Consider the following 23,214-nt stretch of genomic DNA (forward strand, 5'->3'; position numbering starts at 1 on the left):
TTTTTCCCAATTTGTAATCGAGTCTGATTTGTAATATTAATATTATGTATTGTCTGTGGTATTGTTGATTATAAAACATTCTGTATATATCGCTAAAAATCTACCAGATACGAACATGACACAAATAAAGCTTACTTGGAGGACGTTCGACTTTTGTTAGTGCGAAAGCTAAAAATCGGAATGGAAAAATGTTACTCGAAATCGGCGCGATAATATTCAAATTTTGGTGAGAAAAAAGTTTTGAATTATTTGACAGTTGGCAAGCACGTTTATCTCCCTCTCTCTCGCTCTAATTTCCCACCACCCTATCATTTCCTTTCACTGAAACAGAAACAGTTGAAAAAAAGATTTCTAAGGTGCGGATTGGTGCCCAAAGGTGAGGTTAAGTGTCCTTGAATCCCCAATTTTCACAATTTCCGCATCCTTCAACCACGCGACGTTCTTTGTGTTAATTCACCAACCACATAAATATTCATATTCGAATGGAAATTTTCAAGTCCAAGTTCCCCACTGTTTGAAATCTCAGCCGTACCTAGTTTCGAAAAATGCGTTGGATTAGCCACCTGGACGGCGGCCCCAAGAGGGTGAACCACGCAGCTGTGGCCGTTGGTCACAAGATCTACTCCTTCGGGGGCTATTGCACTGGCGAGGACTCGAAGGCCTACACGTCCATGGACGTGCACGTCCTCAACACCACCACGTTCAGATGGACGAAGCACCCTGTCAGCGACCTGCCCTACTTCGAAAACGACGACATTTTGCCCTACAAACGCTACGGCCACAGTGCGGTGGTGTATGGTGATAAAGTGTATATTTGGGGAGGCCGCAATGACAGGGCTTCCGATGGGGTGCTGTTCTGTTTTGATACAACTTGGCATTGCTGGACGGCCCCCAAGACAACGGGCTGCATACCTCTGCCAAGGGATGGCCACACGGCCTGCATGTGGAAGCACTACATGATCATCTTTGGGGGCTATGAGGAGGAGACCGACTCTTTTGCAGAGTCGGTCTATGCCTTGGATTTGAAGAAAATGGATTGGTCGCATGTTAAGACCGAAGGTAATTCAATTTCCTCCCTTGGGTGTGAATGACAATTGATTATAAAATTGTGGCATTTGATATGATAATAATCAATGTTACCAAATTAAAAACATTCAGTGTTGTCTTTGGTTTTGCTAGTTTAATTAATCAGAAATTAATTCATTTATTCTGGGCAGTGCTAAGTAATTTTTTGCCAAATGATAATATTCTGGATAATATAGTTAATTTTATGTATTTTTTTTATTAAATTTTTATTTAGAGGAGTTTATTTAAATTATCACAGTCCTTGAACTCTGCGCTACGTGAATATTTTTTTGCATCCGATAACCGAAGGTTTGAAGGGCCTACCAGAATTTTCAAAATTGCCAACTGTCAAAATTCAAGGCTAGTATTAGCTGTTTTAAAGTTACAAAAATGCCAACGTCACTTTTTCTCTCAAAATTATTCATTCACTTCAGAAAAATAATAGCTAATGTAATTTATACTTTCGATGCGAGATCTAATCACTAATAATAATAACTAAAAATAATTCCGTAAAATGCGACGCTGGCGTTTGTATAGTTTTGAAACAGCTAATATGTGGTTATCAAAAAAACAGGTATAAATAATTTTTTCCAAATGGAATAACCCTATTTTCATAACGGTAATCAAAAGATCATCGGCATTTATGGTGACTTTTATCAACACGTCCTATACCTATCTCTTACAGTTTTTAAAATAATCACAAAAGCCGATTTTACTTTGTAATTTTCATCGTTAATAAAGTAGGCCTTCCAAACGGTAAACAATTGTCAAACTTTAAGATTTTATGTAGTTTTTAGCTGAATTATTATCGAATAAGAGTGAAACAATAAGATTTAATTATTATATATTCTAACCTAGCGAATTATGTAAGGTAAATCAGTCATGAAGTTTTGAACTTCTTGAATGAATCTGGTAGACAATTCGAACATTTTTTTAATTAATAGTACAGCTTTATCGTATTTTTGGAAAGTTCACTCGATTAAAAATAAAAGTAATGGGCTAAAATTCCTTTTTTTTCAATTATTTCAAAAACTGTAGGAAGTAGATATAGGTGTTGATAAGTTTTCATAAAAATCGATAGACTTTTAATTTCCAATGAAAAAACAGGGTCATTCTGTTTAAAACAACTGTGTTAAAACCATTTTTGATCATCATTTGTAAAACATTTTTACTTTTTTCACTTACTGTAAAAGGTTTAAGATCTGTGATATTTTAAATGAATCTCTGCAAATAAAAATTTGCATAAAAATTGACATTTTAGTCAGTATTGAAAGGTGAACTCAAAAATTAAACAAGAATTGGTGGTTACTATTAGTTGTTTCAAAACTATAAAAACGCCATCGTCGGATTTTACCGAATTATTTTTTTTAATAAGCTTGACAATATTGTTAAAAATAATTGGCAATTATTTTTTTGAAGTGTCTGAATAATTTATAAGAATTAATTTTGAGAGTAAATGCGACGTTGGCGTTTTTACAGTTTTGAAACAGCTAATACATATTTAAAATTTCAAAGTTGGTCCCAATTTCTCGTAGTTGTTCAGGCATTTTGAAAATAGATAATTTAGTTGAACTCAAAATGGTCAATGTGGATTGTATACAAAAATTTAGAACTCAAGCTATACCTGTTAGAAGTTGAAAATTTTCTGATGTAGGCTAGAAGAATCAGCGCCTGTATTTACAATTTGAGAAAACGTGGAAGTTTTAATAAGTACATAAATTTTAATAAGTATAAAGTACTTATTATGGAAAAGTTATAACATCACTCGATAATTTATCCAATACATATGATTTTTGTTTTAATGTCAAGGTGGTCACTTCGGATTAGTAAATAATATTTATTCGGATTACAAAAGCTTCGGACTGTTGAGGTATTACTGTAATTAAATATTGTAAATAACTACTATATTCTTTTATATTACAAATATGTGACTGTGGAATTCAAATGCTTTGAATCATCGATACTCTATTCTTTCCATGAAAATCATTACATATTTCTACCAATCCGATAAAACACATGAATAATATGCTTTGTTTTTGAACGAATGATAGCCTTGTATATCGAAAACAACTAACGGTTTCACATTTAAATTATTATCAGACGATATAAAATTTGAATATTTCTGCGTACTAGAAAAAATGTAACATTGTAATTATCTTGTATATTTTTAAATGAAACAATGAAGGCAAATTGAGACTGGGTGTTTTTCCTTAGGAGGAAGTCATTTTCATGCGTAATACAAAACAATACAAATTCGTTCATTGTCATTTTTTAAGTTGTTGCAAACAAGAACTTGACCTGCATTATACTATTGTTTTTTGCTTTAATTTTAAAGACATTGTTGGGATTTATTGAGTATTTTCATACTAAATTTTCTACTACAACTTGTCATTTGAATTATCAAAAAATCTAATTTAATTTAAAATCTGATCAAATTTTTAGATCAGAAGTTGGTGTTTCTATTTGACTGATTTTAATCTTCTGATTAAATAAATGTACTCATGTTAATGTGCATCACAGTTAATGTTGAAATGTAAACAGACTTGCGAAAATTCATCTTTACCTCAATCTTCCTTAAAAATTATTCTCTTAAATAAATAGCAAAAAAAATTATTAATTTATTAGGTAAACAATTTTAATTTTAATAGAGCGTATCAACCAAAAAATGTTTGTCATTATTTATGTCATTAAATTTGTTCTGAATGACGGTGCATTTAGACAATCTACTTGATGCACATTAATATGAAAAAGTGTATGATTTAAAGTGGTGCTGGTTTCACATTAATAAAACTATTCAATTTAACAATTTTATTATTATTTTTTTTTTATTTTATCAAAAACCAGACTGTGCCACCCTAAAACCTGTAATTTCAGAACAAATAAAGTTTTTTTTGTTAAAATGTCAAAAATTTCAACAGGCTTAAAGAAACTTTATTCCATAAGACAAGAATAAAAGATAATAATGAGACGGAAGAATACAACTAACCATTATACAGAATTTATTTATTCATTTTCTGTTGCCAATCTAATAATCATTAAATAACTAGTGTGTGCTAGTGGCTCATACCAGCAATTGCTTAAGAATAAACAGATAATAGTTAAAGTAGAGTATTTTTCGTATCCTTTTTGTTTGATGTTACTTTATATTTATATTATAATAGTTATATTATACCTAGTTATATAAATTAACATATAATAAACAATTAATCAGACAATTATGACATTATTAGGGAAAAATGGTTAATTCTAAAAAGTACTTTAAATCGCTGTTAAGAAGGGTAAAAATTGAAAACATTATTAAGAAGTTGCATTGTAAAAATAAATTTTAGAACAAGTGCAGGGAAAGTATGCTTAAAAAAATTGACAAGTACCCGGTGTTGACTTGACAAAAATTTGGTTTAATAAATAAAACACATATCTCATTTTTTGTCTTTTTTTATTATGAGTCCTTGTGATGGCAGTTGTGAATTTTCTTAAGCGCGTGATATAATAAACAAATCACTAATTGTAAATTATAAAATTTATACGTTGTAAACGGTGATAAAAAGTTGATTTATTTGTCATTGCAGTGTTGACATAAACTTTTAAATATGAAACAAGACTACACCGATCTCGTTATTAAACAATTTTTGAGAAATCGTAGCGTAACAACTTCTCATTTATACGCGTTTTAGAAGTAATTGTCTTTTTGCGAAATATTTCGCGGTGATTTTCTGTGACGCGATTGCCTCACAATCTTCCATTTTAGAAATGCAACAAAACATTTCAAAATTAAAAAAGTTTGAAAACGAATCTGGTCTCTAGAAATAACATTTTATTACGTCATGTTCTTTATTGTAATAAATTTATTAAGTCTCGACTGATTTTGGATAACTACGCGGCGCAAAAACAATGTTAGAAATAACTTTTTTGCGTCCTTGAGTTGTTTAAAAAACAGGGTTTGTGTGTCTGAGACTTGACCCATTTCTATTTCTGTTTCTAAAATAAAACTATATTTTTTCTAGGAGAAATCGAACCCACCCTACGTGACTTCCACACAGCTGTATGCTTAAATAATCGAATGTATTTGTTCGGGGGACGTGGGGGGCACACCCTATTTGGCGAAGAAGTCTACTCTAATATGCTATGGTACCTTGATTTAGAGACATTTAGATGGGTGCGCCCTCAAGTCTCTGGTGATATACCTACAGGACGTAGGAGCCACTCAGCTTGTAATTTTACCCATTTTTGTAATAATTTATCTCAAAATGGCTCGTTTTAGTCGTTTATAATAATAAAATGTACATTTTTGGTGGTTACAACTATTTAGAGGAGAAGCACTTTAACGATATGTACGAATATGATCCTCAAACTAGCAGATGGAGGATGGTTAACACAATCGGTCCTAAACCTTGCGAACGACGGAGACAGGCTTGTGTCATCGTGGGTGACAGGTTATTCCTTTTTGGGGGCACTAGGTAAAATTAATTTTTGTCTAATTTTTTACTGTTTTTTTTTTCCAGTCCACAGATACCATATTTACGTGAACCCCAAGAAGACAGGTTAATAGACCATTGTGATTTGTACATTTTAGATTTTAAGCCGACATTGAAGACCCTGTGTATACTTTCTGTGAGGAAATATAGACTCGACGAATCAATCCTGCCCTATAGTTTAAGGTACCGTCATAATTAAGTTGGTGACACTGGTGATGTAATGTTGTCAACTTAATTTCAAAGACATAGGCCACTTTGATCAACAATAATTTTTTCTAGGTTGGACGTCATGAATATGTTTACACCCAACAAAATTACCATCAGCCGACCGAATAAATCCGCTGGTTAGACTCACTAATTAATTTCATTTTTTTTCAGATTAATTTTCGTTACATGATCATTAAATTTGAGTATTTTAGTACGTAATTGTGATTCGTATTTGTTTTTGTAAAATAATGGAACAGGAAACAAAAATAGTGTTTTATTTTTGTTGGATTCGAGTAGGTGGTTGTCTTGACCCTCAACTATTTTAGTGACGTAAATGTAGCCAAAGCAACAGTGCTGCGATAAAAAGTTTCATTAGTTGTCATGATATTAAGTGAAAATATTTTTTTATTCTCACAGAATGTTGAAAAGTATTGTAAGGCAGAATGATAGTGTAAATATAGATGTATTTATTTTATTTGTATATACTCATATTTGAATTTAGATATTTTAATAAACCTTTGCTCCAATTTCCAATTTGGGTTTTTTGTCGTTGTGTATGTCGTGTTGGTAGTATTTGTTTGGTGTGTTATTTTTTAGTGTGACGTAGTTGGAAAATATCAGAGGTTATAATAACAAATTTAACACAAATATGTTATTATTTGCAAAATTATCGTAACTGGAGTGCTATGTAGTTATTTTTGGGTGTTACTTTATTGTTACGTTTATTCCGATTGAAGTGCAAAAAGTGAGGTTATCCCACCATGTCCCTGATCGAAGCTTTGGAAAACGAGTGTTATCTGAAACCAGACTTCTGTGATAATTTTAAAAACGAAGTAAAACTCAAAATCGAAGAGTTTTCCGATTGGTTTAATAGCATAGCACGTTTGTATCTTTTACGTTGTCAGCCGGAAGAAAGCGAACTTTTTGTATACCTGCTTCTTAATCTTAAGAAAAAGCTCAAATGTGCGATTTCGGAAATAAACAAGTCGGTCAGTCAACGCAAGCAATTATTCACTTGTAATGTCTGTGAGGAAGTTGTTGAAGTGGAGCCCTGGCAGAACGTGTGGAGAGTGTTACAAGACCACCCCCATTTTGAGGAAACGTACAACCAAGGTTTCGATTTAGTGAGTTCGTCAGAATCGTCGAGCGCTTCAATTGTCGACGACTTGAGTGAAGACCTCAACCAAGTGTTGGAGCCTGAACCGGTCAACGGTTTAAATAATTTTAAATTTAATTTCGTCATAAAATACGATTCGGTGGTCGAGGAAACCCTTTATCCTGAATCGTTTGTAAGCGCAGCTCGAAAACGAGATCATATTTCGGACCACACTGTTCAGAAAAGTGGGGCTGCGCGTGCAGTTTGTCTCCTCTGTCCGTGCAGTTTAATTTCCCGCGGTAGAGTTTACAAAGTGACGTCGTATGTGATCAAAAATCACACAGCGGGACAAAGGCACTTGAAATGCGCTTCAACGCCCGCAAATACGAGCGCTTTGAGACAGTATCACGAGTTTTGGCGAAGTCAAGAGCCTAATTTTCAAGCCCACCAAGTGCATTTCCTCCCTGAAATCACTGTACACAACATCGTCAAATGTCACTTGTGTCAGGAATTTGTAAAGTACACTTCGGTGATTGACCACATTAAAGACAAGGTGCATAAAAGTAAACTCCTGAAGATTTTTCTATCGCCTGAAGGCAAGTTGAACGAGTTTTACTTGCTTGAGATGCAAGTGGGGGTGTATGAGGATGTTGTGGTGAACAATGCAGCGCCTAAAAGGGATGTTAAACCCATCAAAGAAACGAAGGAGAAAAATCCCGGTAATTATAACTAAGCCTTTAAGCTTGATTTGATTGATTTATTGTAGGACAACCAAAATGTGCTTTTGTCAAGGTTATTTTTGAACCAAATAGCCTACATTTGCCCCCGAGATACAAAAATCATTCGAGTTTTTTTACGTTTTGTAATTCGGTGGTCAGTTGCAACGTTTGCAAAATTAATTTTAGTAATGCAGTCCTGACGATATGGAAACATATCTCGACTCCTCTGCATAAAAAATTGACAGGGCGTGAGTGCCCTAAATACAATTTTTTTTGCGAAATTTGTAATGTTTTAATCAAGGACGAAAACGCCTGGGATGACCATTTCACCAATGGGCCAAACAGGTAATTCTTAACTTGGTCACAGATTAATCTGTGACTTTGTCATTATTGTTCTCTGTGAATCCCCGTCGTTGTGATAAGATAGTGTTTCAAACATAACTACTTGATAGATTGATGATTCATCAATGTTTGTGTTACGAGTTTATCTTTTCTTATCTGCATTTTAGAATTTTAGAATGTTGTAATAATTAGTTGAATTAGTTTGAAAAGTACAGGGGAAAAATAAGGAATATTGTATCTGAATACTATTTAGCCAATTACTCTACTTTATAAATTTATTTCTATCCAAAGATGATTTACTGTGACTGTTTTCTATTTACTCTCTTATCACTAAGTAGATTAGATAGATTAAGTATTTAAAATAAACGGACCCTTATATTTTTCTAAATACGTTTTATTATGGAATTATGTATTAGCCTCCATGAGGAGGCCCTCCGTGACATTGTTTCACAACTTGGTAGTACAAATTAGTTTAGCTTTTCTGCTACTAGTGTTTAAAAGCCCATTTAATTTAAAAACTTTTTTTTGTCCTTTGCATTTTTTGAAATGTTTTTAAATAAAAAATATGGGTCAGTTTATTTTTAATGCCTAATTTATGGGTAAAATATGTGCGAGAAACCCTGTAAACATGTCGCATATAACGTTAAAATTTGTTTTTGGTACACGCTCTGTAAAATGGTTACTTCATTTCATTAAGAACTCGGCTTCTTCGCCGCTAAAACTGTATTTTGTGGACTACATAAATAACTATTAAAATACTCACACAAAGTTTTGAAGCAAGCAAGCTTGTTCTGGCATTTGTTACTGCTGTGGTAGACTAATTATTAAACATTTTATTAATATTAGGTAATATTTTTCGAAGTGCATAAATAATTTATAACTTCTAGTTTTGAGAAAAAATGCGACGTTGGGGTTTTTATAGTTTTGAGACAGGATATATTAGAAATACGTGTTTTAATTTTAACAGGTAACAGAGTTCAACAAATAAAACATTTTTTCTATTTGTAATTTTTCAATAAACAAACTTACAAATTTACTTAAAATGGGAAAAAGATAAGATACTGAAACATGTATTCGCCTATGGGTACAAAAATAAAAGAGCTGAACTATTTTTTTTTTGTAATAGAAACGGATAATTCAACAATTTAAAACAACAATGAAAACTGTTGCTATGGAGACAAACTAATTATTAAACACTGACCGGCTCGTTTGCACAAAAGAAACAAGAAAAATCCTGAAAATTATAAATAAGAATTTTGCAAAAAGTTATATAGAAAAGTTGTGGTATTTGATGAGTTTTATTACCTGTTAAAATTACCACACGTATTTCTGATCCACCCTGTATATGCTGTAAAGTGTTGTAAATGTAAATTAAGCTCAAGCAACTTTTGTTGATTGTGTTGAACTTTGCTAAGAAACTGTAATATAATAATTAAAACGAATAGTTTAGATAAAACTGAGAGGTAGTTCAACTTTAACAGACTAGCTCTAAATGTTGATAAAACGGTAACAATGCTACACGTTTTTTAGTAGTCCATATAGGCAATAATTTGAGCCGATGTAAATAAATCAAATAATTTATGTAAAAAGTAAAAACAGTCGACTACGCAATTAGAATAGTAAAGAAATATCTGAAACTAGACAGTTTAAAAATGATATATTACGCACATTTCCTATCTCTTATCCAGTACGAGATTGTTTTTTGGGGTCAGTCAAGTGAAATAAAAAAAATGTTGTTACAAGGAAATTTGCTCAGAACTACTAGATCTAAGATTCTGTTTAGGCGTTTTCAGACATTATACTTCCTATTAATAAAATATTTTATGTATTAATGGTCAGTTTCATAATCGAATTTAAGGAGCATTAATTAAATGTTGTTTATAATATGTGCTAACTACTATGGATTCGGCATGTGCTAACAAAAAAAAGTGCTGTGTTGGAAGAAACTCTATCAGAACTCTCACTGCTACGATAAATTCGTTATCGCAAACACTGTTCGAAATGAATAACGAGATTAATGATTTGGAAGAAAAAAACAAAAAACTGCGTAATGAAGTTAAAAATCGCAAGACCTAATTCTATAGCACAAACTGGCCCCTCCGATCTAATTGTTATGAAAAAATTTTCGATGAAATTGAAGAAAGACAATCGAAAAATTCTTAACGGATAGTGGAATTAATATTAAAATAACAAAATGTTTCCGAATTGGTAGTTCAAAAAATGCTACCTCGTCTTTTCGTCTAATCAAGATCAACCCATGATGTGCGCAATATGTTAAAATCTTACAAACCACGCAATGGTGTATTAGCTGTTTCAAAACTATAAAAACGCCAACGTCGCTTTGACCGAATTATTTTTTTAAATAAGATTGATAAAATTGTAAAATACTTATTAATGATTAGATCTCAATTTAAAAGTATCAAATTACATTAGCTGTTATTTGTTTTGAAGTGCATGAATATGAAATTTTTTAGAGAAAAATTGACATCTTTGACATTCGCTAATTAATTTAATTTAAATTGAGGAAAAATTAATAACAGCTAATTTTGAGAGAAAATGCGACCTTTGTGTTTTTATAGTTTTGAAACAGCTAATATATTCATTAACAAGGACTTAACAAGGATGCAGCAAAAAGTGCGTACGGAATAAGGCAGGAATAAGTCGTACAAGGGATGAGAACTTTATTTCGATTATGAAACTGGCTCTAAATCTTTTTATTAAAACAACAGTTTAATCAAAAAGTTGAATAAAATAAATCAAAAGATTGAATAAAAAATTTATAGCAACTCTTTAGTTGCAACACTATTGACAACACGAATAAAGTAAAAAATAAACTGTTTATTCATCCTCTAAAATATATTAAAATGAGCATAGGTATTAGAAATAACAATATTGTAAAGAAATTTTATTTTCCTGAATAGACAGCGTTAACAGATCTCAGTTTTTCCTACAACATGACGTTATTAACTTTTAGTGTAAATTTTTGAAAAAAAAACATTCCTTGTTTTGCCCCTGTAGTGTTCATTGCGTAACGCAGATATCCACTAAAGTTTGATAATAACTGCATTCAAGTGCTTGTTGTCAGGCATAAAATAATAATGATTGTTAAAAATGTACCTCCAGTTCAAAAGTTGAGGTCATTTGATGCAACACTACATCAGTCGATTTTTCAGACACGATAGCATGACTCCAGCCCGCAAACAAAAAGTATGTGAATACGAATGCAAAACTTGCCTCCTTGTAATTTTCGGCGATGAATTATCCCTCAGTCGCCACATTTCATCACGTGGTGGGAAAAACCGAGCTAAAGGTTGTCCCTTCTCTTTACAACCCTTAAAATAACCCACTTTTGTAGATGTTAAACTCCCTTTCTCTGTCAAAAGACTTTTCCGAACTAAAGCTTTCATCCAAGAAGAAGCCGAACGAATGCAAATCGAAGCAAACAAAGTCATTGAGAATCGAGATAAATTGAAAGAATGTTGTGACGATTTGGAACAGGCCTTGTGCGGGATTTACCCAACTTGCAAGGCTTATCCTTTCGGATCGAGAATATCAGGCTTGGGGAATAATGTTAGTTTTGGGTGCTTGTCCTGATTGTTAACTAATTAAATAATTTGTGTGTAGCAAAGTGATTTGGATGTGTTTATGGACACGGGTGATATGTATTTAGGTGAGAGGCAACAGGATGCACAAAGTCAGGAACAAATTGTTAAGAAAGCAAGTAAGGTGTTCAAGGCGTTTAAGGATCAGTTTCATTCTGTTGTGTCCATTCCAACGGCCAGAACGCCCATTGTCAAAGTTCATCACAATTTTACAGACTTGGATTGTGATGTTTCGTTCAGGCATGGCTTAGGCGTCGAAAACACCAAATTTCTGAGGTAGGTAAAGTCCAACATTAATCACAACAGTGATTAACAGGTCTAAATTTAACTCATTTTTTATTGAAACCAATATTATTTGTGAAATTTCCTAAAAAAGGCGAAGGTTTTAATTGCTTCAAAATCTTTCAAATGCCAAAGTATAGTTTTTTAAGGTAAAAACACTGCTCAATTTGGCCGAAACAGACCAGCGTCTTTCAACAAAAAAAACTCACCTATTATGTTGCATAAAATTACTAGAACATGTCCAACAAATTGTTACACCGGTTGTTGAAAATTTATAGTGTTTAAAAGGTTGCAAATTCTAGAATACTATAGACTCGTAAACATTATTTTCTATGAATTTATAAATCGAGGTTTCACTGTACTATTTGTAACTGAGTTCTATTGGGCTAAAAGAACTCATTAGTTTTAATGTTTTTGTAAAAAAAACTTAACAAACGATCAAATGACATGAACATCCATTTGTAATTGTTTATTAGTTTTCTTAAAAATTTTAGTTTCCATTTTGAGCCTTCTTAAGCTAAAATTTCTCCATTTTACAAAATATTTTGTGAAAACGCTGTTTTCTATGGTTTTGTATTCGTATCAGGCAAAATTGTATTTAAAACAACTAACCTTAATTTTCGTTTTCGATAGTGGCTGCCAGCATTTAGGGAATTTGATACCATTATGTCGTTGTTGATAAAATTTCAATTATTTTGGCACTAAACACTGTATTTATCACAAAAACTAAGGGACGTGACGTCAGGTCAACATCATTTCATTGGTTGCTTTGACACTTGAGTTCTTTGACACCAAAGGCGGGAAATTTGAATATGCCAATTATTTTTTAATTTTTGCCTGTTTATGGTGATTTAGCTCGTCACTGAATCAATTAATAAAATTTCAGGTTTTGTATGGAGTTGCAACCGATCACACAATCATTTATTTTGTTGCTGAAGCGGTGGTCGGATTATTGCCGACTTCACGAACACATAACCAACTATGGGTTGGCTCTAATGGCGGTTTTTTTCCTCCAAACTGGTGGATTTCTCTTGTCTGTTAAAACAGTAAGGGCTTACAATCCAACACAATCGTTAATTATTGATGGTTGTTTAATAAAACCAAGTGATTATTTTTACTCATTTCAAATCGTAGGTTGGGAGACTCTAAACTACACAGTTCCTATCGAAAAAATGAAAGAGTTCGTTAAACCCTACACTGGAGGAGTGACACAATTGTTGCGTGAATTTTTTTATTACTATTCGAAGTTTGACTACGCCAATCAAGTGTGTTTGTGTTTTTTGTTAATTGTTTGTGGTTTACTTGGTTCTTGTAGGTGGTTTGTCCATTGTTGGGTAATACTATTCCGAAATTGTGTTTCAACGAAAGACCCCAGGAATTATTACCAATTGAAATGAAGAGTTATGTTCAGAGAATACAAAGTGAAAACGGGGAGCAATTCCAATTCCGTGGTTTGACTCCGTTTTGTGTCCAAGATCCGTTCGATTTGAGTCACAATTTAACGAAAGCTTGCCAAAATGGCACAATCACCAGATTGAAAGCTTTGTGTACTTTGACGTACGAGTTATTGGACTCTATTGAATAATATTTTAAGTGCCTGTGAGTGGCAAAATGTGATGTTTGTTTGGTGTATAGTTTTTAATAATGACGAAGTAAAGGCAAACATAGAATATATTTTCTCTTCACCTAACGTAATAAAAACATAAAAATATGTACATCGATTTATACAAATTTTGGAATACTGATGTCACAGGAAAGGGGTGTGCTAACACCTCACCTAATAATACTTAAAATTATATATACAAAGAATTAAATTAAAATAAATACATTATTGTCACCATTATTATCATGAGATTTGGGGCCAAATTCACATTTCCGGCTGCAAAATATTCAACAGACTGACATACGACCCGATAATAAACCCGACAAAGCCGAACAAAACAATCGCCAAATCTTTCCACAAGATCCAGTTATTTTTGCCTAATTTGTCGGGCCAGAAAGTGATAATTTCGATCAAAGGCGGGAAAATTAAAGCTAAAGCTGAGCTACTGAAAGCCCCAACCAGCGAAATAACAGCACCCAAATTCGGAATCGCGATGGCTAACGCAAACGTTACAAAAACTAGAATTGTTCGCGTTGCATGTTCGGCCAATCGTTTCGATTTATCCGAATGAAAATAATCCTTGACCCAAGGCCACACAATGTTAAAAGGAACGTAAAACTGGAGACTGTAGGAGAGGAAAATCGCCACTGCCATCATCAACCGGACCGATTGTGCCAACCTAAAAAAATATGTAATAGTTATAGCACTTATTTTTTGGCAACTTACAATTCATTTGGTGGCAATAAGAGAGTAACGCTCCCCAAAACCGCTTGATCCCCATATTTCAAGTAACCGAAAAAACCCACAGCTGTGTACAGGGTTGCCACTATTACCATTCCGGTGTTTAAAACTCCGGTCCAACCGCCGAAATCTTGCGGCGATTTCATGTTGTTTTCCAACGGTAAAATCTTCAACAAAATTTTTAGTTAGTTGGTTCAATATAGAGTTGATAAGGAAGGTATTGGAGTTTACTCAAGCAAAACTACACCTTTTTCAAATGTATTTCAGAAAAGGTCAACTGACGTAGCTGATATGAACAATTCATTGTGAAACTGAAAGTAGTTTCACAAAGAGAACTTTTGTGCAACTCCTTTTAGTAAATTTTTAGGAGTTGTATTGGCAGTGCTGTGCTGAGTGTCATCACTGTAATCTAGTGTGTGATCTGTCAACAGCGTCAAGTCGTTTATTGATAAAGCCTGGATAATTAACAAAATCAAGAGGAAATAGTTTGAACAGATTCTGATAAGTTAAACTGAACAAAAACAAACAACAAAAATATTATATTACACTCGTTTTATAAGACTTAATTGTGGCACTCATTCTATTGGAGCACTTCTGCGTCGTGCTCCAAAACTACTCGTGTCACAAAAGAACGTCTTATAAAACTCGTATAATAATATACTACAGACTGATCCAGAAATACTGAGTCTGTTGGCAACACTGGACTTCAATTTTTAAGGATACCAATGGAGTTCGCTTCCAGTTAACAACAATTTAACATTCTTGTGGGGTTGTACGTCAAATAATTGTCAAGAAAAATCGAATTCAGTTGCAATGTTGCAAATTACGAGCACAAATACTTTCAAATGCGTTGCAAACAGACTCAGTATTTCTGGATCAGTCTGTATTTTGTAACTTGTATTTCATTTTCAACTGTAGTTAGATGTAATTCAAAGTAGTAAGGATTTAAGAAAACATTATGAGTTATTAAAATTAAATACATAAGTTTTTTTTGAATAATATTTCATATTTTTCAAAAATAAATTAAAATAAGGCTTTTACGTAAGCCAGCAAAGAAACGTAATGAGAATATTTAATCAAGAACATAGATTTGATTCTTTATGGTATTTTCCGATTTTAAGTTTAAAAATCCAAAATGTCCGAAATTTTATAACTGAATTAAAAATTACACATTCTACATCTTTTTCTACTGTATTTGCGAAAGGGTAAAGTATATTTAATAAAATATTACTTCTAAATCTTTTTCAAATGTAGGAAAATAAATATTTCCAGTAAAGTAAAAAAAGAAATTAATAGTCTAATTGATATCGTTCAAAATTTTTAAGGTTTGACTGACTGTGAGACACTAAGAATAAATTGAAAAAATATTGAAACTAATTATCACCCAGAATTTAGCGTTTGCAGTTGCATACTTTATATTTTTCTCTCTGTATGTGATGTGTTTAGAATTTGTCTACAATTCTTTATAATTAAAATTAATTTAATTAATATTAGATCTGCTGGAAAAAATATTTTTCTATAGCAGTTGTTAAATTATTTCTTGGTCAACTCTTTTGAGTTGAGAATGTGTGAAATTTATTTTATTCAATTAAATTTACAGAATTCAACGTTAATTTAAAAGGATTAACAATAACTTTTTTCTCTTAAACTTAAAGTTCTTCTATAGAAACAATGTTGTATTATACGCGATGATAAAGACTTCGTCACTCTTGAACTTAGTCTTTTCACTTGTATATAAACAATCTCTTTATTATCTCCTATAATAAATAAACTTCCTATATTATTTTAAAACAAAGCAATGCTTAGACATTGTTCTGCTGTACAAAAAATCTCTAAAAAGGAATCACAAAAAATAATTTAAGTAAAAATTAAAAATTCAAGTAAAGGTAATTTTGGTACTAGCAATAGTTTTATTAAGAATTTTTTGCTCAAAATATTATTTAAGCATCATGATTTTAGAATAACACTACTAAAAATCATAAAATTTCGGTTAATATTTTTATATCTTCTATTTTATTTTAATACATACTATTAATATTTTTAATTAATTTTACTTAGAAGGACTCGTAGAAATTTTTTGAAAACATTCATATGCATAGAGAAATTTATATAGTATTTAATAGCAAACGCTGATTTCCGTGCGACTATTAGTTCTTGAAATATATTAGCTGTTTCAAAACTATAAAACCCCAACGTCGCATTTTCGCTTAAAATTAGTTGTTATATTCATTATATGTTTATATCTTATTTAAAAAAATAATTCGGTGAAATGAGACGTTCGCGTTTTTACAGTTTTGAAACAGCTTATAGTTAGTAAAAAACTTTTAGCAGATCACACTGTATATGATAAAAATTCCTTTAATTAATTAATTAATTCAACTAGAAATGTTTATTTTCCTCGGGTCAAAAGACACCCTGTATATTTCAGAAATGTTAATTGTAATTCAGATTAGTAAACTATTTAATTTCAGATATAAAATCTTGCACATAATTGCATTTTTTTCAGATAAGAATTTTGATTTAGGTTTTAAATTTAAAATTACAAAATATGTATTACCGAAAATCAAAGTTATGTTCTTGACTACAATTCCGTTTCTTTGCTTAGCGGACATGTAAAGCTCTATATTAGTACAACTATTTTGATTTTACTTTACTCTGTACATGTGGTGTTTTAGTAAATCTTTTGATAATTAATTCATATGCAATTTGATTTTTTGACTTACGACAAATGTTTTTCTTAAATCAAATCTAAAATTATGCATTACAATTTTCTGAAGTAGATACTATTAACTGAATTACAGTTGACCTTTTCTGAGATAAATGTTGCTAATCTGAATTAGCCGGAATCTGCATCTTTAGAGACTTCTTTGTTTAAGTTTATTTAAGTCCTTTGTCCGCTGAATACATATAGCATTTCAATAATAGGACGAAAACTTTTAAAAAGGTTTGAAAATTAACAAATGTTTGTAAAAAAAATAAATAAACAATTGTTAAGCTTCTCCGGTTAACAAACAGTTTTGCTTTTGTAAAATTAATGGAACTTGTCTTCAACTTAATTAAAAGTGACTTACCACACCAATGCCCTCAAAAGCATAAATCGCAGTCCCGAAATAAAGCGGCAATTGTGACCAACTCGAAAACGCTTGCACTGTCGAAGTATCAGGTAGGTCTTGAAGCATGTAGAAAAAAGTTATAACCAAACCGCTACAAGTCAAGATTGATGCAAAAAGTGACGCCGGAGTCAAATATTTCAAACTTTTAACAAAGTTAAGTAGAACCATAGGAATCAGAAGTATCACCAGATACCAGTGCACACTAATATCGAAAAAATAGTGCTTGATAACATCGTGGAGATTCGCAGCCACGAAGACAAAATAAACGCAACAGAAGCCCAACTGGGTGATGCACAAGAAAAGATTAATCAAAGTCCTGCAATCGAAACATTATTTGTGTGTTTTGAAATTACGAAAAAAGTTACTTTGCAATTTGACTGAAACGTTGCAATGGTTGTGGGCCCGTTTTGAACGCATTTTCAACAACTTCGTCGAAACTGAGTGCGGGTTTTTGCGTTCGTCGGCACAGTTCATGGGCGCAAGCCACCAGCATGTGCATGCAATGTGTGCAAATGAAACCCATGAACATGGTCCCGAACAGACCCACCACCCAGCCAGCGTTGCGGAAAGCGTCGGGCATTGCCAAAATTCCCGTTCCAATGTTGCCTTTCAGTAAGTGTATCATCGTGTCAAAGTTCGAAGTTGGGTGTTCCAGTTTTCGGTTGAGCGTTGGGTCTTCGGAAAAGTCTTCGCCCGATGCCGAGTCCAGGTCCAGGGAGACGTCGGGGGCGTCGCTGTCGAGTAAACGTTGCTTCTCGTCTTTGTCATTTTTCGATGATTTGGTGAGGAGTAGTTTGGAGTCCTGCAGTGGAGAGGTAATTGATTTGTTATTGGTAAAACTGTGATTGGTTATACCTTGAGATTCATTTTTTAAACACTTGTGGTATTATTAAACATATGGTGTGAAGGTGCGATTACATGTTTGACGAAAGTGCTATCTATTTACGTACTTACGATATCAGTGGTGGACTAGATAATATTTTTTTTTGTTTATTTTACTATAACGAATCAATTGATTAACAAAATGGTTAAATAATAACACCGCTTGAACCTGTCCGTGAAAAGAGAAATGCCAGTGAAATTGAAAGCATAACGTAAGACAACTTTCTTATCCTAAGTTTGAGGTCGCGCTATCTTTTTAATTATTGTTGTTTAGATAGCAAATGCCGTCGAATAGTCTCTAAGTTTTGCAAAGGATACAAAGTGTTTAACGGTTGCATTGAATTATGTTCATAATTTTTTAATAAGCTTAAACTTTTCATTTTTATGTAAAAGTGGGTGAGTAATTTCTTAATATCCGGAGTGAGTTTAGTAACGCATATAATTCATATCTTGTTAATGTCACTTTACTCATTTTTCAAAAAAAAACAGTTCGATTTGATTTTTATAAATGCTAACATTTTGAGACCATAGCACGGTTTATGATGTTATTGGTTTGAGTAATGATGTCATTTTTTTAATGGCAATCGAAAATTTTGTGTACTGTTCCTGACAGTACAGTACTTTATCTTCCTAGTAATAACAATAAAAAATACATACAAAAATTATCGTTTTGTTCCTTATTTTATAAGGGGGCGACAGTTCTTCTTAATTTTTTTTAACAATATAATTAGCATGAAAACACTTACTAAGAAACCTAAACAAAAAGAAATAAATAAAAAAATCATTCTGCTAAAATAAAATTCGATCATTAAAAATAAGGCACCTTGTGTAAAACTATATATAACTTTTTTATTTTATACTTTTTTCAATTTTATTTTTTTGATTGTTTCTAACTTACCGGAAAGGATTGTACTATCAAAATCAGTAGAGAAAAAAATCGGTTGCCATAATTAAAAATTACGTAATTTTTCAAAAACTCAAAAAAAATTACGTCATAAATTTTGAAATAATATCAAAGTGTAGAATTTATTAAAATAAATTCGACTCGTTCGAGGATTTTTTTGGAAAAAGACCCATAATAAAGATATCAATTTACTTCAAACTCACTGTATATTTTCTACTTCCACGTTTTATACGTTCCAAAAAATATTTTTCTCATTAATTGAGCAAAACAAACTAATTGTAACAACATCGTAACAATAGTATATTAAGTATCAAGAACGCTAAGGAGAGTTTACCAATCGAAGATAATTTTATCGTTGTCTGAGATCGGCTATCCTTAACGTTAGTGATGCTTATAGCGTTTTTTGCACGACTCTTAATTTTTTTTAAAGATTTATTAAATAATGTCAAAATAATTGTCAAGACAGCAGGTTATGGTTACCGGTTGCTACGTCCAAGGCGTCGACAAAATTACTTACCGACGCCTAATTTACTTACCGACACCTTTCGACGTAGTAACTAGTAAACACCACGTACTGTCTTGGAAACAAGCACAGTAAACAATCAAATAGAGCTCAGTCGTGCAAAAAAATACATTGGCTAACAAAAGCAAACGATTTTACTATAATTTTTACTCTTTGTTTCACATAAAATATAAATTCTCTCTAACTTTTACTATAAAAGCATTTACTTAACTTTATTCATACGGCTCATTATTTCTATGAACAGTTAATTCCTGCTTTGAAATGCTATGATTATATCCGGTAGGCATTTTAATATTACGTCACCTTAATCACTTTAATGATTTATTTGTCTTATTTTTTGTGTTAACAATAATTAAATAAATGCATTTTGTTTTTGTTATAATTAGGATTAGAACAATTATTATTTTATTTTAAACAATTTAAACAAGTTTAATATTAAAAAAATGTTGTTTTTTCCAGCGATTCAATTAAGGGATTAATTATAAAAACAGTATGCTATGTACTCGTATTTAGGAGATAAACTCTGGATCCGGTGCTCGTAATGATAACAAAAACGGATATTAAATTTCTGATAAGCAGCAATAAAACCTAATTGTGTTTTTGTGGCCAATTAATCAATTTATGAAACTGGGAATTAGTTACAGAAATTAAAAAAAACTCTTTACCAAGTGCCATAAAGTTTCTTTTATTTAAGAATATTCAGTCTTTACTCGATATTTAACTTGAAAATGGCGAACACAGCTTTTGTAATGCATATTTTTTTTTCAAATTTTTTCTAGAATTCCATTTAATCAATAGTTATTTACATTAGATGTGAGGTAGGTATAATTTACAGCGTGAAACTTAACATAAATAACGCACCAAACTTTTTGGCCGAAGATCGTTTTACGATTAACTCAAATCTATGCGTTCCACGTGATGGCGTTGATCAGAATCTTGCCAAAAAATAAAATGAAAATGACTTTATTTTTGAATACTAAGTAGATAAGTAAGAACGGTATCTTCTTTCATCTTTAATGAACATTTATCGTAAAGTATCTTTTTCTTCGGTGTCTCTAAAAGCCTAACATTTTCGTACCGTACTCGTGTGTGATATCCTGATATTGCACAAATACCTTCTAAAAATCAGATACTGTAGACGATAGCTGTCAAAAATTTGTAAACATGTCAGTTACAGTTGTCGAGGTCAAAAAATTAATTATTGTAAGCAGACTCACCCTGTATAATGAAAAATTAATTTCAGGAGTGAACATGGAGTTACTTTATGAATTTATACTGTGTGCTTTACGACTTTATACTGAATGTTTTACCTATTGTTATCTACAAAAGTAGTAAATTTTTCTATAAAAAATTGTTATCGTATATTTTTGTCCCAATTACACTGCGTCTTTCTGAATAATTAAAACAAAGTAGTTTTTTTAATATTATTTTAAAAAAATGAACAAACAATTGTGGCGGTAGCACCTAGAGGCTGTGTTTTATCAACATCAAACTAAAATAAATAGGAAATTATCAGCTATTCACTTGTATCTAGTAATATCCACAATATTGTGGACACAATGCATTTCTTATTTTTTAAATAATATGCCACTGATAATCATGTTAATACTTACCACGAATAATACAGTTTTACACAGAATAGGGGGAACAAAGTTTTGTTTAATTATTCACATTGGTAAACACAATATTACGTCTGTTTGTGGAACTTTTTCCCAATATCTTATTTTTCGTTATTTGAAGTGATTATTCAAGATAGGAAAAAAACCGACAACCAGTTGATTCTACTGGGTCAGTTTTTGGTCAAAACGAATTCTTTAACTTATCGAGAGGTTATCAAAATTTTTGATTTTACCTCGACCTTTTATTTAACAATTCATCGCGTCTTTTGATGACTTATTTTTTTAATTCTGGTTGTTATTGGTGTTATTACCACGTCCAAGCAGATTGGACATGCGGGTATATCCTTATTTACTCAACAGCTTTAATCGTCCCTGATTTGGTTTTCACAAAAATTTTCCAATCGTTAATGACTTGTTATTGTTAAAGAAAGTTTCCCCTCAGACAGGATGAAATAAAGTGTAAAAGAAGCGCTCACAATCTTATTATGAACCAGACGATAAAAAACATTTATCGAAAAGTAAATTTCCTCTCATGTTCTATCATTCCCAATGAATGGTAAAACATTTCCGATAATCTTTGTACAGATGAATTTTAACTAACAATTAATGTTAGTGGCATGACAAGAATTCGATGAAGATTCGGGTTATCATATTTTACTGAGCAATTAGGTGAAAAAATGGCATAAACTAAATTGATTATCCAACGAAAAAAATTAAAACGAGCCGCACGTGAATTGTTCCACATCTGTGTAAATATTTATCGCTTCGTTTATCAAAATTGGTGGCTCTTGCATGTTGTGTGTCAAATTCTTTTGAACCAGCACAAACAATGATAGCCGGTGGAAAGTTTCCATGTGATTAATCAAACTGACAAAGAACCGAATTTTACGAATTACACTTTTTCAAAAAAAAAATAAATAAATAAAAATCGAAAAATACTTACGTAGTATTCGCACGAATTGATGGCACCGTATTCCTTCTTCATCTTTCGAAAATTTCAACCACTGGTGTTGAGATATTAAGGGTCAGAGTAGTGGAGGACTACTGATTAAGTTGCCTGCTCGTCTCTTTTAAAATTGCTATTATTCAGCTGACCCTCACCCCACCAATAAATCGTATTTGTTTATAAACTTTATCGTTGAATAAAAAATCATTATTTGACAAGAACCAAACACGTGTGCTTTTCAATATCAAATGCAATAAAAATTTGCGCAAATCAACAGCATTCCAAAAGACGAAATATGACTCACGCCTGAAAATACTCTTTAAACACAAGCATTGATTTATGGGGGCGTTCCTTTGGAAAACTTAGATTTCTAATACGGGTCAGGGGGCGATTTTTTAATTAAAAAAATGTGTTCATTGGTGAGAAAAATAGGTGTTGACACTTGACCTTTAACGATATATTATCACCCAAATATTTAATTGCAAAATCGTATCCTTAACCTGTTCAACTGGTACTGTGATAAGGCCTGTTAGTGACAGCCTGCAGCCACCAATACATGTGATAAGTGCTCAAATGGTTTAAAAAGTGCAAAAAATACATATTTACAGTTCTAGTTCTCATGCGACATCTACGTGCAGCAACCATTTAAAAGTACATCATATTTACAGTGAGGGGCTGTAGCGGAGTCGCCGTTGACATATTCATCTCGTTAATTCAAAAGGCCACTAAAACAGACAAATGCTAGGTTTAAGTCTGTGACCTAGTTTCCAAAAGGGGGCACTTTTTTTTAATTTTCATAATATACAAGTGTCTAAGAGAACTAGTTAATATCAAATAAGCAATTCCTTACTTACTTTTGTACAAATCGCCAATTTTGTTTATACACAACTATTTAAAATTTTCGACTGACATAATAAAATATGACAGTTGACACAGCACTACCGAACAATTGGACTACGTTTTTTAACCGAAAATTATCGATTAATCGATACGTCGAAGTAATTAGCCATTCGTGCTTGCAAATACTTTACTTTTATTATCAAGTCAAATTGTATTGATTTCTAGAGTGAAATTATGACCAAAATAAGTCACTAT

The 23,214-nt window shown here is 32.0% G+C and overlaps 3 protein-coding genes across 8 annotated transcripts; 2 read left to right on the forward strand and 1 right to left on the reverse strand.

The window, feature by feature from the left end:
• The first annotated feature begins 279 nt into the window (after positions 1-279).
• On the forward strand, positions 280-6,244 carry LOC663040 (uncharacterized protein). Its single transcript, XM_008194640.3, has 5 exons — positions 280-1,059; positions 5,070-5,276; positions 5,327-5,522; positions 5,568-5,723; positions 5,820-6,244. Exons 1-5 carry the CDS (start codon positions 546-548, stop codon positions 5,887-5,889), a joined length of 1,143 nt encoding a protein of 380 aa, XP_008192862.1. The 5' UTR covers positions 280-545; the 3' UTR covers positions 5,890-6,244.
• Positions 6,245-6,308: 64 nt separating this feature from the next.
• Positions 6,309-13,462, forward strand: LOC663094 (uncharacterized). 2 transcript variants are annotated; one of them, XR_010335449.1, is made up of 8 exons: positions 6,309-7,562; positions 7,610-7,907; positions 11,078-11,214; positions 11,260-11,474; positions 11,529-11,782; positions 12,675-12,834; positions 12,923-13,053; positions 13,104-13,307. XR_010335449.1 is itself a non-coding variant. In XM_969155.5 (8 exons), exons 1-8 carry the CDS (start codon positions 6,509-6,511, stop codon positions 13,371-13,373), a joined length of 2,559 nt encoding a protein of 852 aa, XP_974248.2. In that variant the 5' UTR covers positions 6,310-6,508; the 3' UTR covers positions 13,374-13,462. The 2 variants fall into 2 exon arrangements, 1 of the variants encoding a protein (XP_974248.2); XM_969155.5 differs by having other exon boundaries at positions 6,310-7,562; positions 12,675-12,874; positions 13,104-13,462.
• Positions 13,442-23,129, reverse strand: LOC663149 (uncharacterized protein). 5 transcript variants are annotated; one of them, XM_064358960.1, is made up of 6 exons: positions 22,974-23,129; positions 22,786-22,844; positions 17,611-18,047; positions 17,204-17,561; positions 14,118-14,299; positions 13,442-14,070 (listed from the first exon to the last, which is right to left on the reverse strand). In XM_064358960.1, the coding sequence occupies exons 2-6, from the start codon at positions 22,822-22,824 to the stop codon at positions 13,656-13,658; spliced, it is 1,431 nt and encodes a 476-aa protein (XP_064215030.1). In that variant the 5' UTR covers positions 22,825-22,844; positions 22,974-23,129; the 3' UTR covers positions 13,442-13,655. The 5 variants fall into 5 exon arrangements, with proteins under 5 accessions (XP_064215030.1, XP_064215033.1, XP_064215031.1 ...); XM_064358963.1 differs by lacking the exon at positions 22,786-22,844 and having other exon boundaries at positions 22,974-23,078; XM_064358961.1 differs by lacking the exon at positions 22,974-23,129 and having other exon boundaries at positions 22,726-22,844.
• Between the last annotated feature and the right edge of the window lie 85 nt (positions 23,130-23,214).

This window comes from Tribolium castaneum, chromosome 9 (genome assembly GCF_031307605.1).
Source record: "Tribolium castaneum strain GA2 chromosome 9, icTriCast1.1, whole genome shotgun sequence".
Classification (NCBI taxonomy): domain Eukaryota; kingdom Metazoa; phylum Arthropoda; class Insecta; order Coleoptera; family Tenebrionidae; genus Tribolium; species Tribolium castaneum.

Excerpts from the sequence above, each read along its gene's own strand:
- LOC663094 (XM_969155.5), top strand. The coding sequence starts at position 6,509 with ATGTCCCTGATCGAAGCTTTGGAAAACGAGTGTTATCTGAAACCAGAC. Across the intron at positions 7,563-7,609 it reads AACGAAGGAGAAAAATCCCG|GACAACCAAAATGTGCTTTT; the intron begins GTAATTATAACT and ends GATTTATTGTAG. Across the intron at positions 7,908-11,077 it reads TTCACCAATGGGCCAAACAG|ACACGATAGCATGACTCCAG; the intron begins GTAATTCTTAAC and ends TCGATTTTTCAG.
- LOC663149 (XM_064358959.1), bottom strand. The coding sequence starts at position 22,158 with ATGAAGAAGGAATACGGTGCCATCAATTCGTGCGAATACTAC. Across the intron at positions 17,562-17,610 it reads CGTTTCAGTCAAATTGCAAA|GACTTTGATTAATCTTTTCT; the intron begins GTAACTTTTTTC and ends TTTCGATTGCAG. Across the intron at positions 14,071-14,117 it reads TTATTGCCACCAAATGAATT|GTTGGCACAATCGGTCCGGT; the intron begins GTAAGTTGCCAA and ends ATATTTTTTTAG.
- LOC663040 (XM_008194640.3), top strand. The coding sequence starts at position 546 with ATGCGTTGGATTAGCCACCTGGACGGCGGCCCCAAGAGGGTGAACCAC. Across the intron at positions 5,277-5,326 it reads ACGTAGGAGCCACTCAGCTT|TCGTTTATAATAATAAAATG; the intron begins GTAATTTTACCC and ends GGCTCGTTTTAG. Across the intron at positions 5,523-5,567 it reads TTCCTTTTTGGGGGCACTAG|TCCACAGATACCATATTTAC; the intron begins GTAAAATTAATT and ends TTTTTTTTCCAG.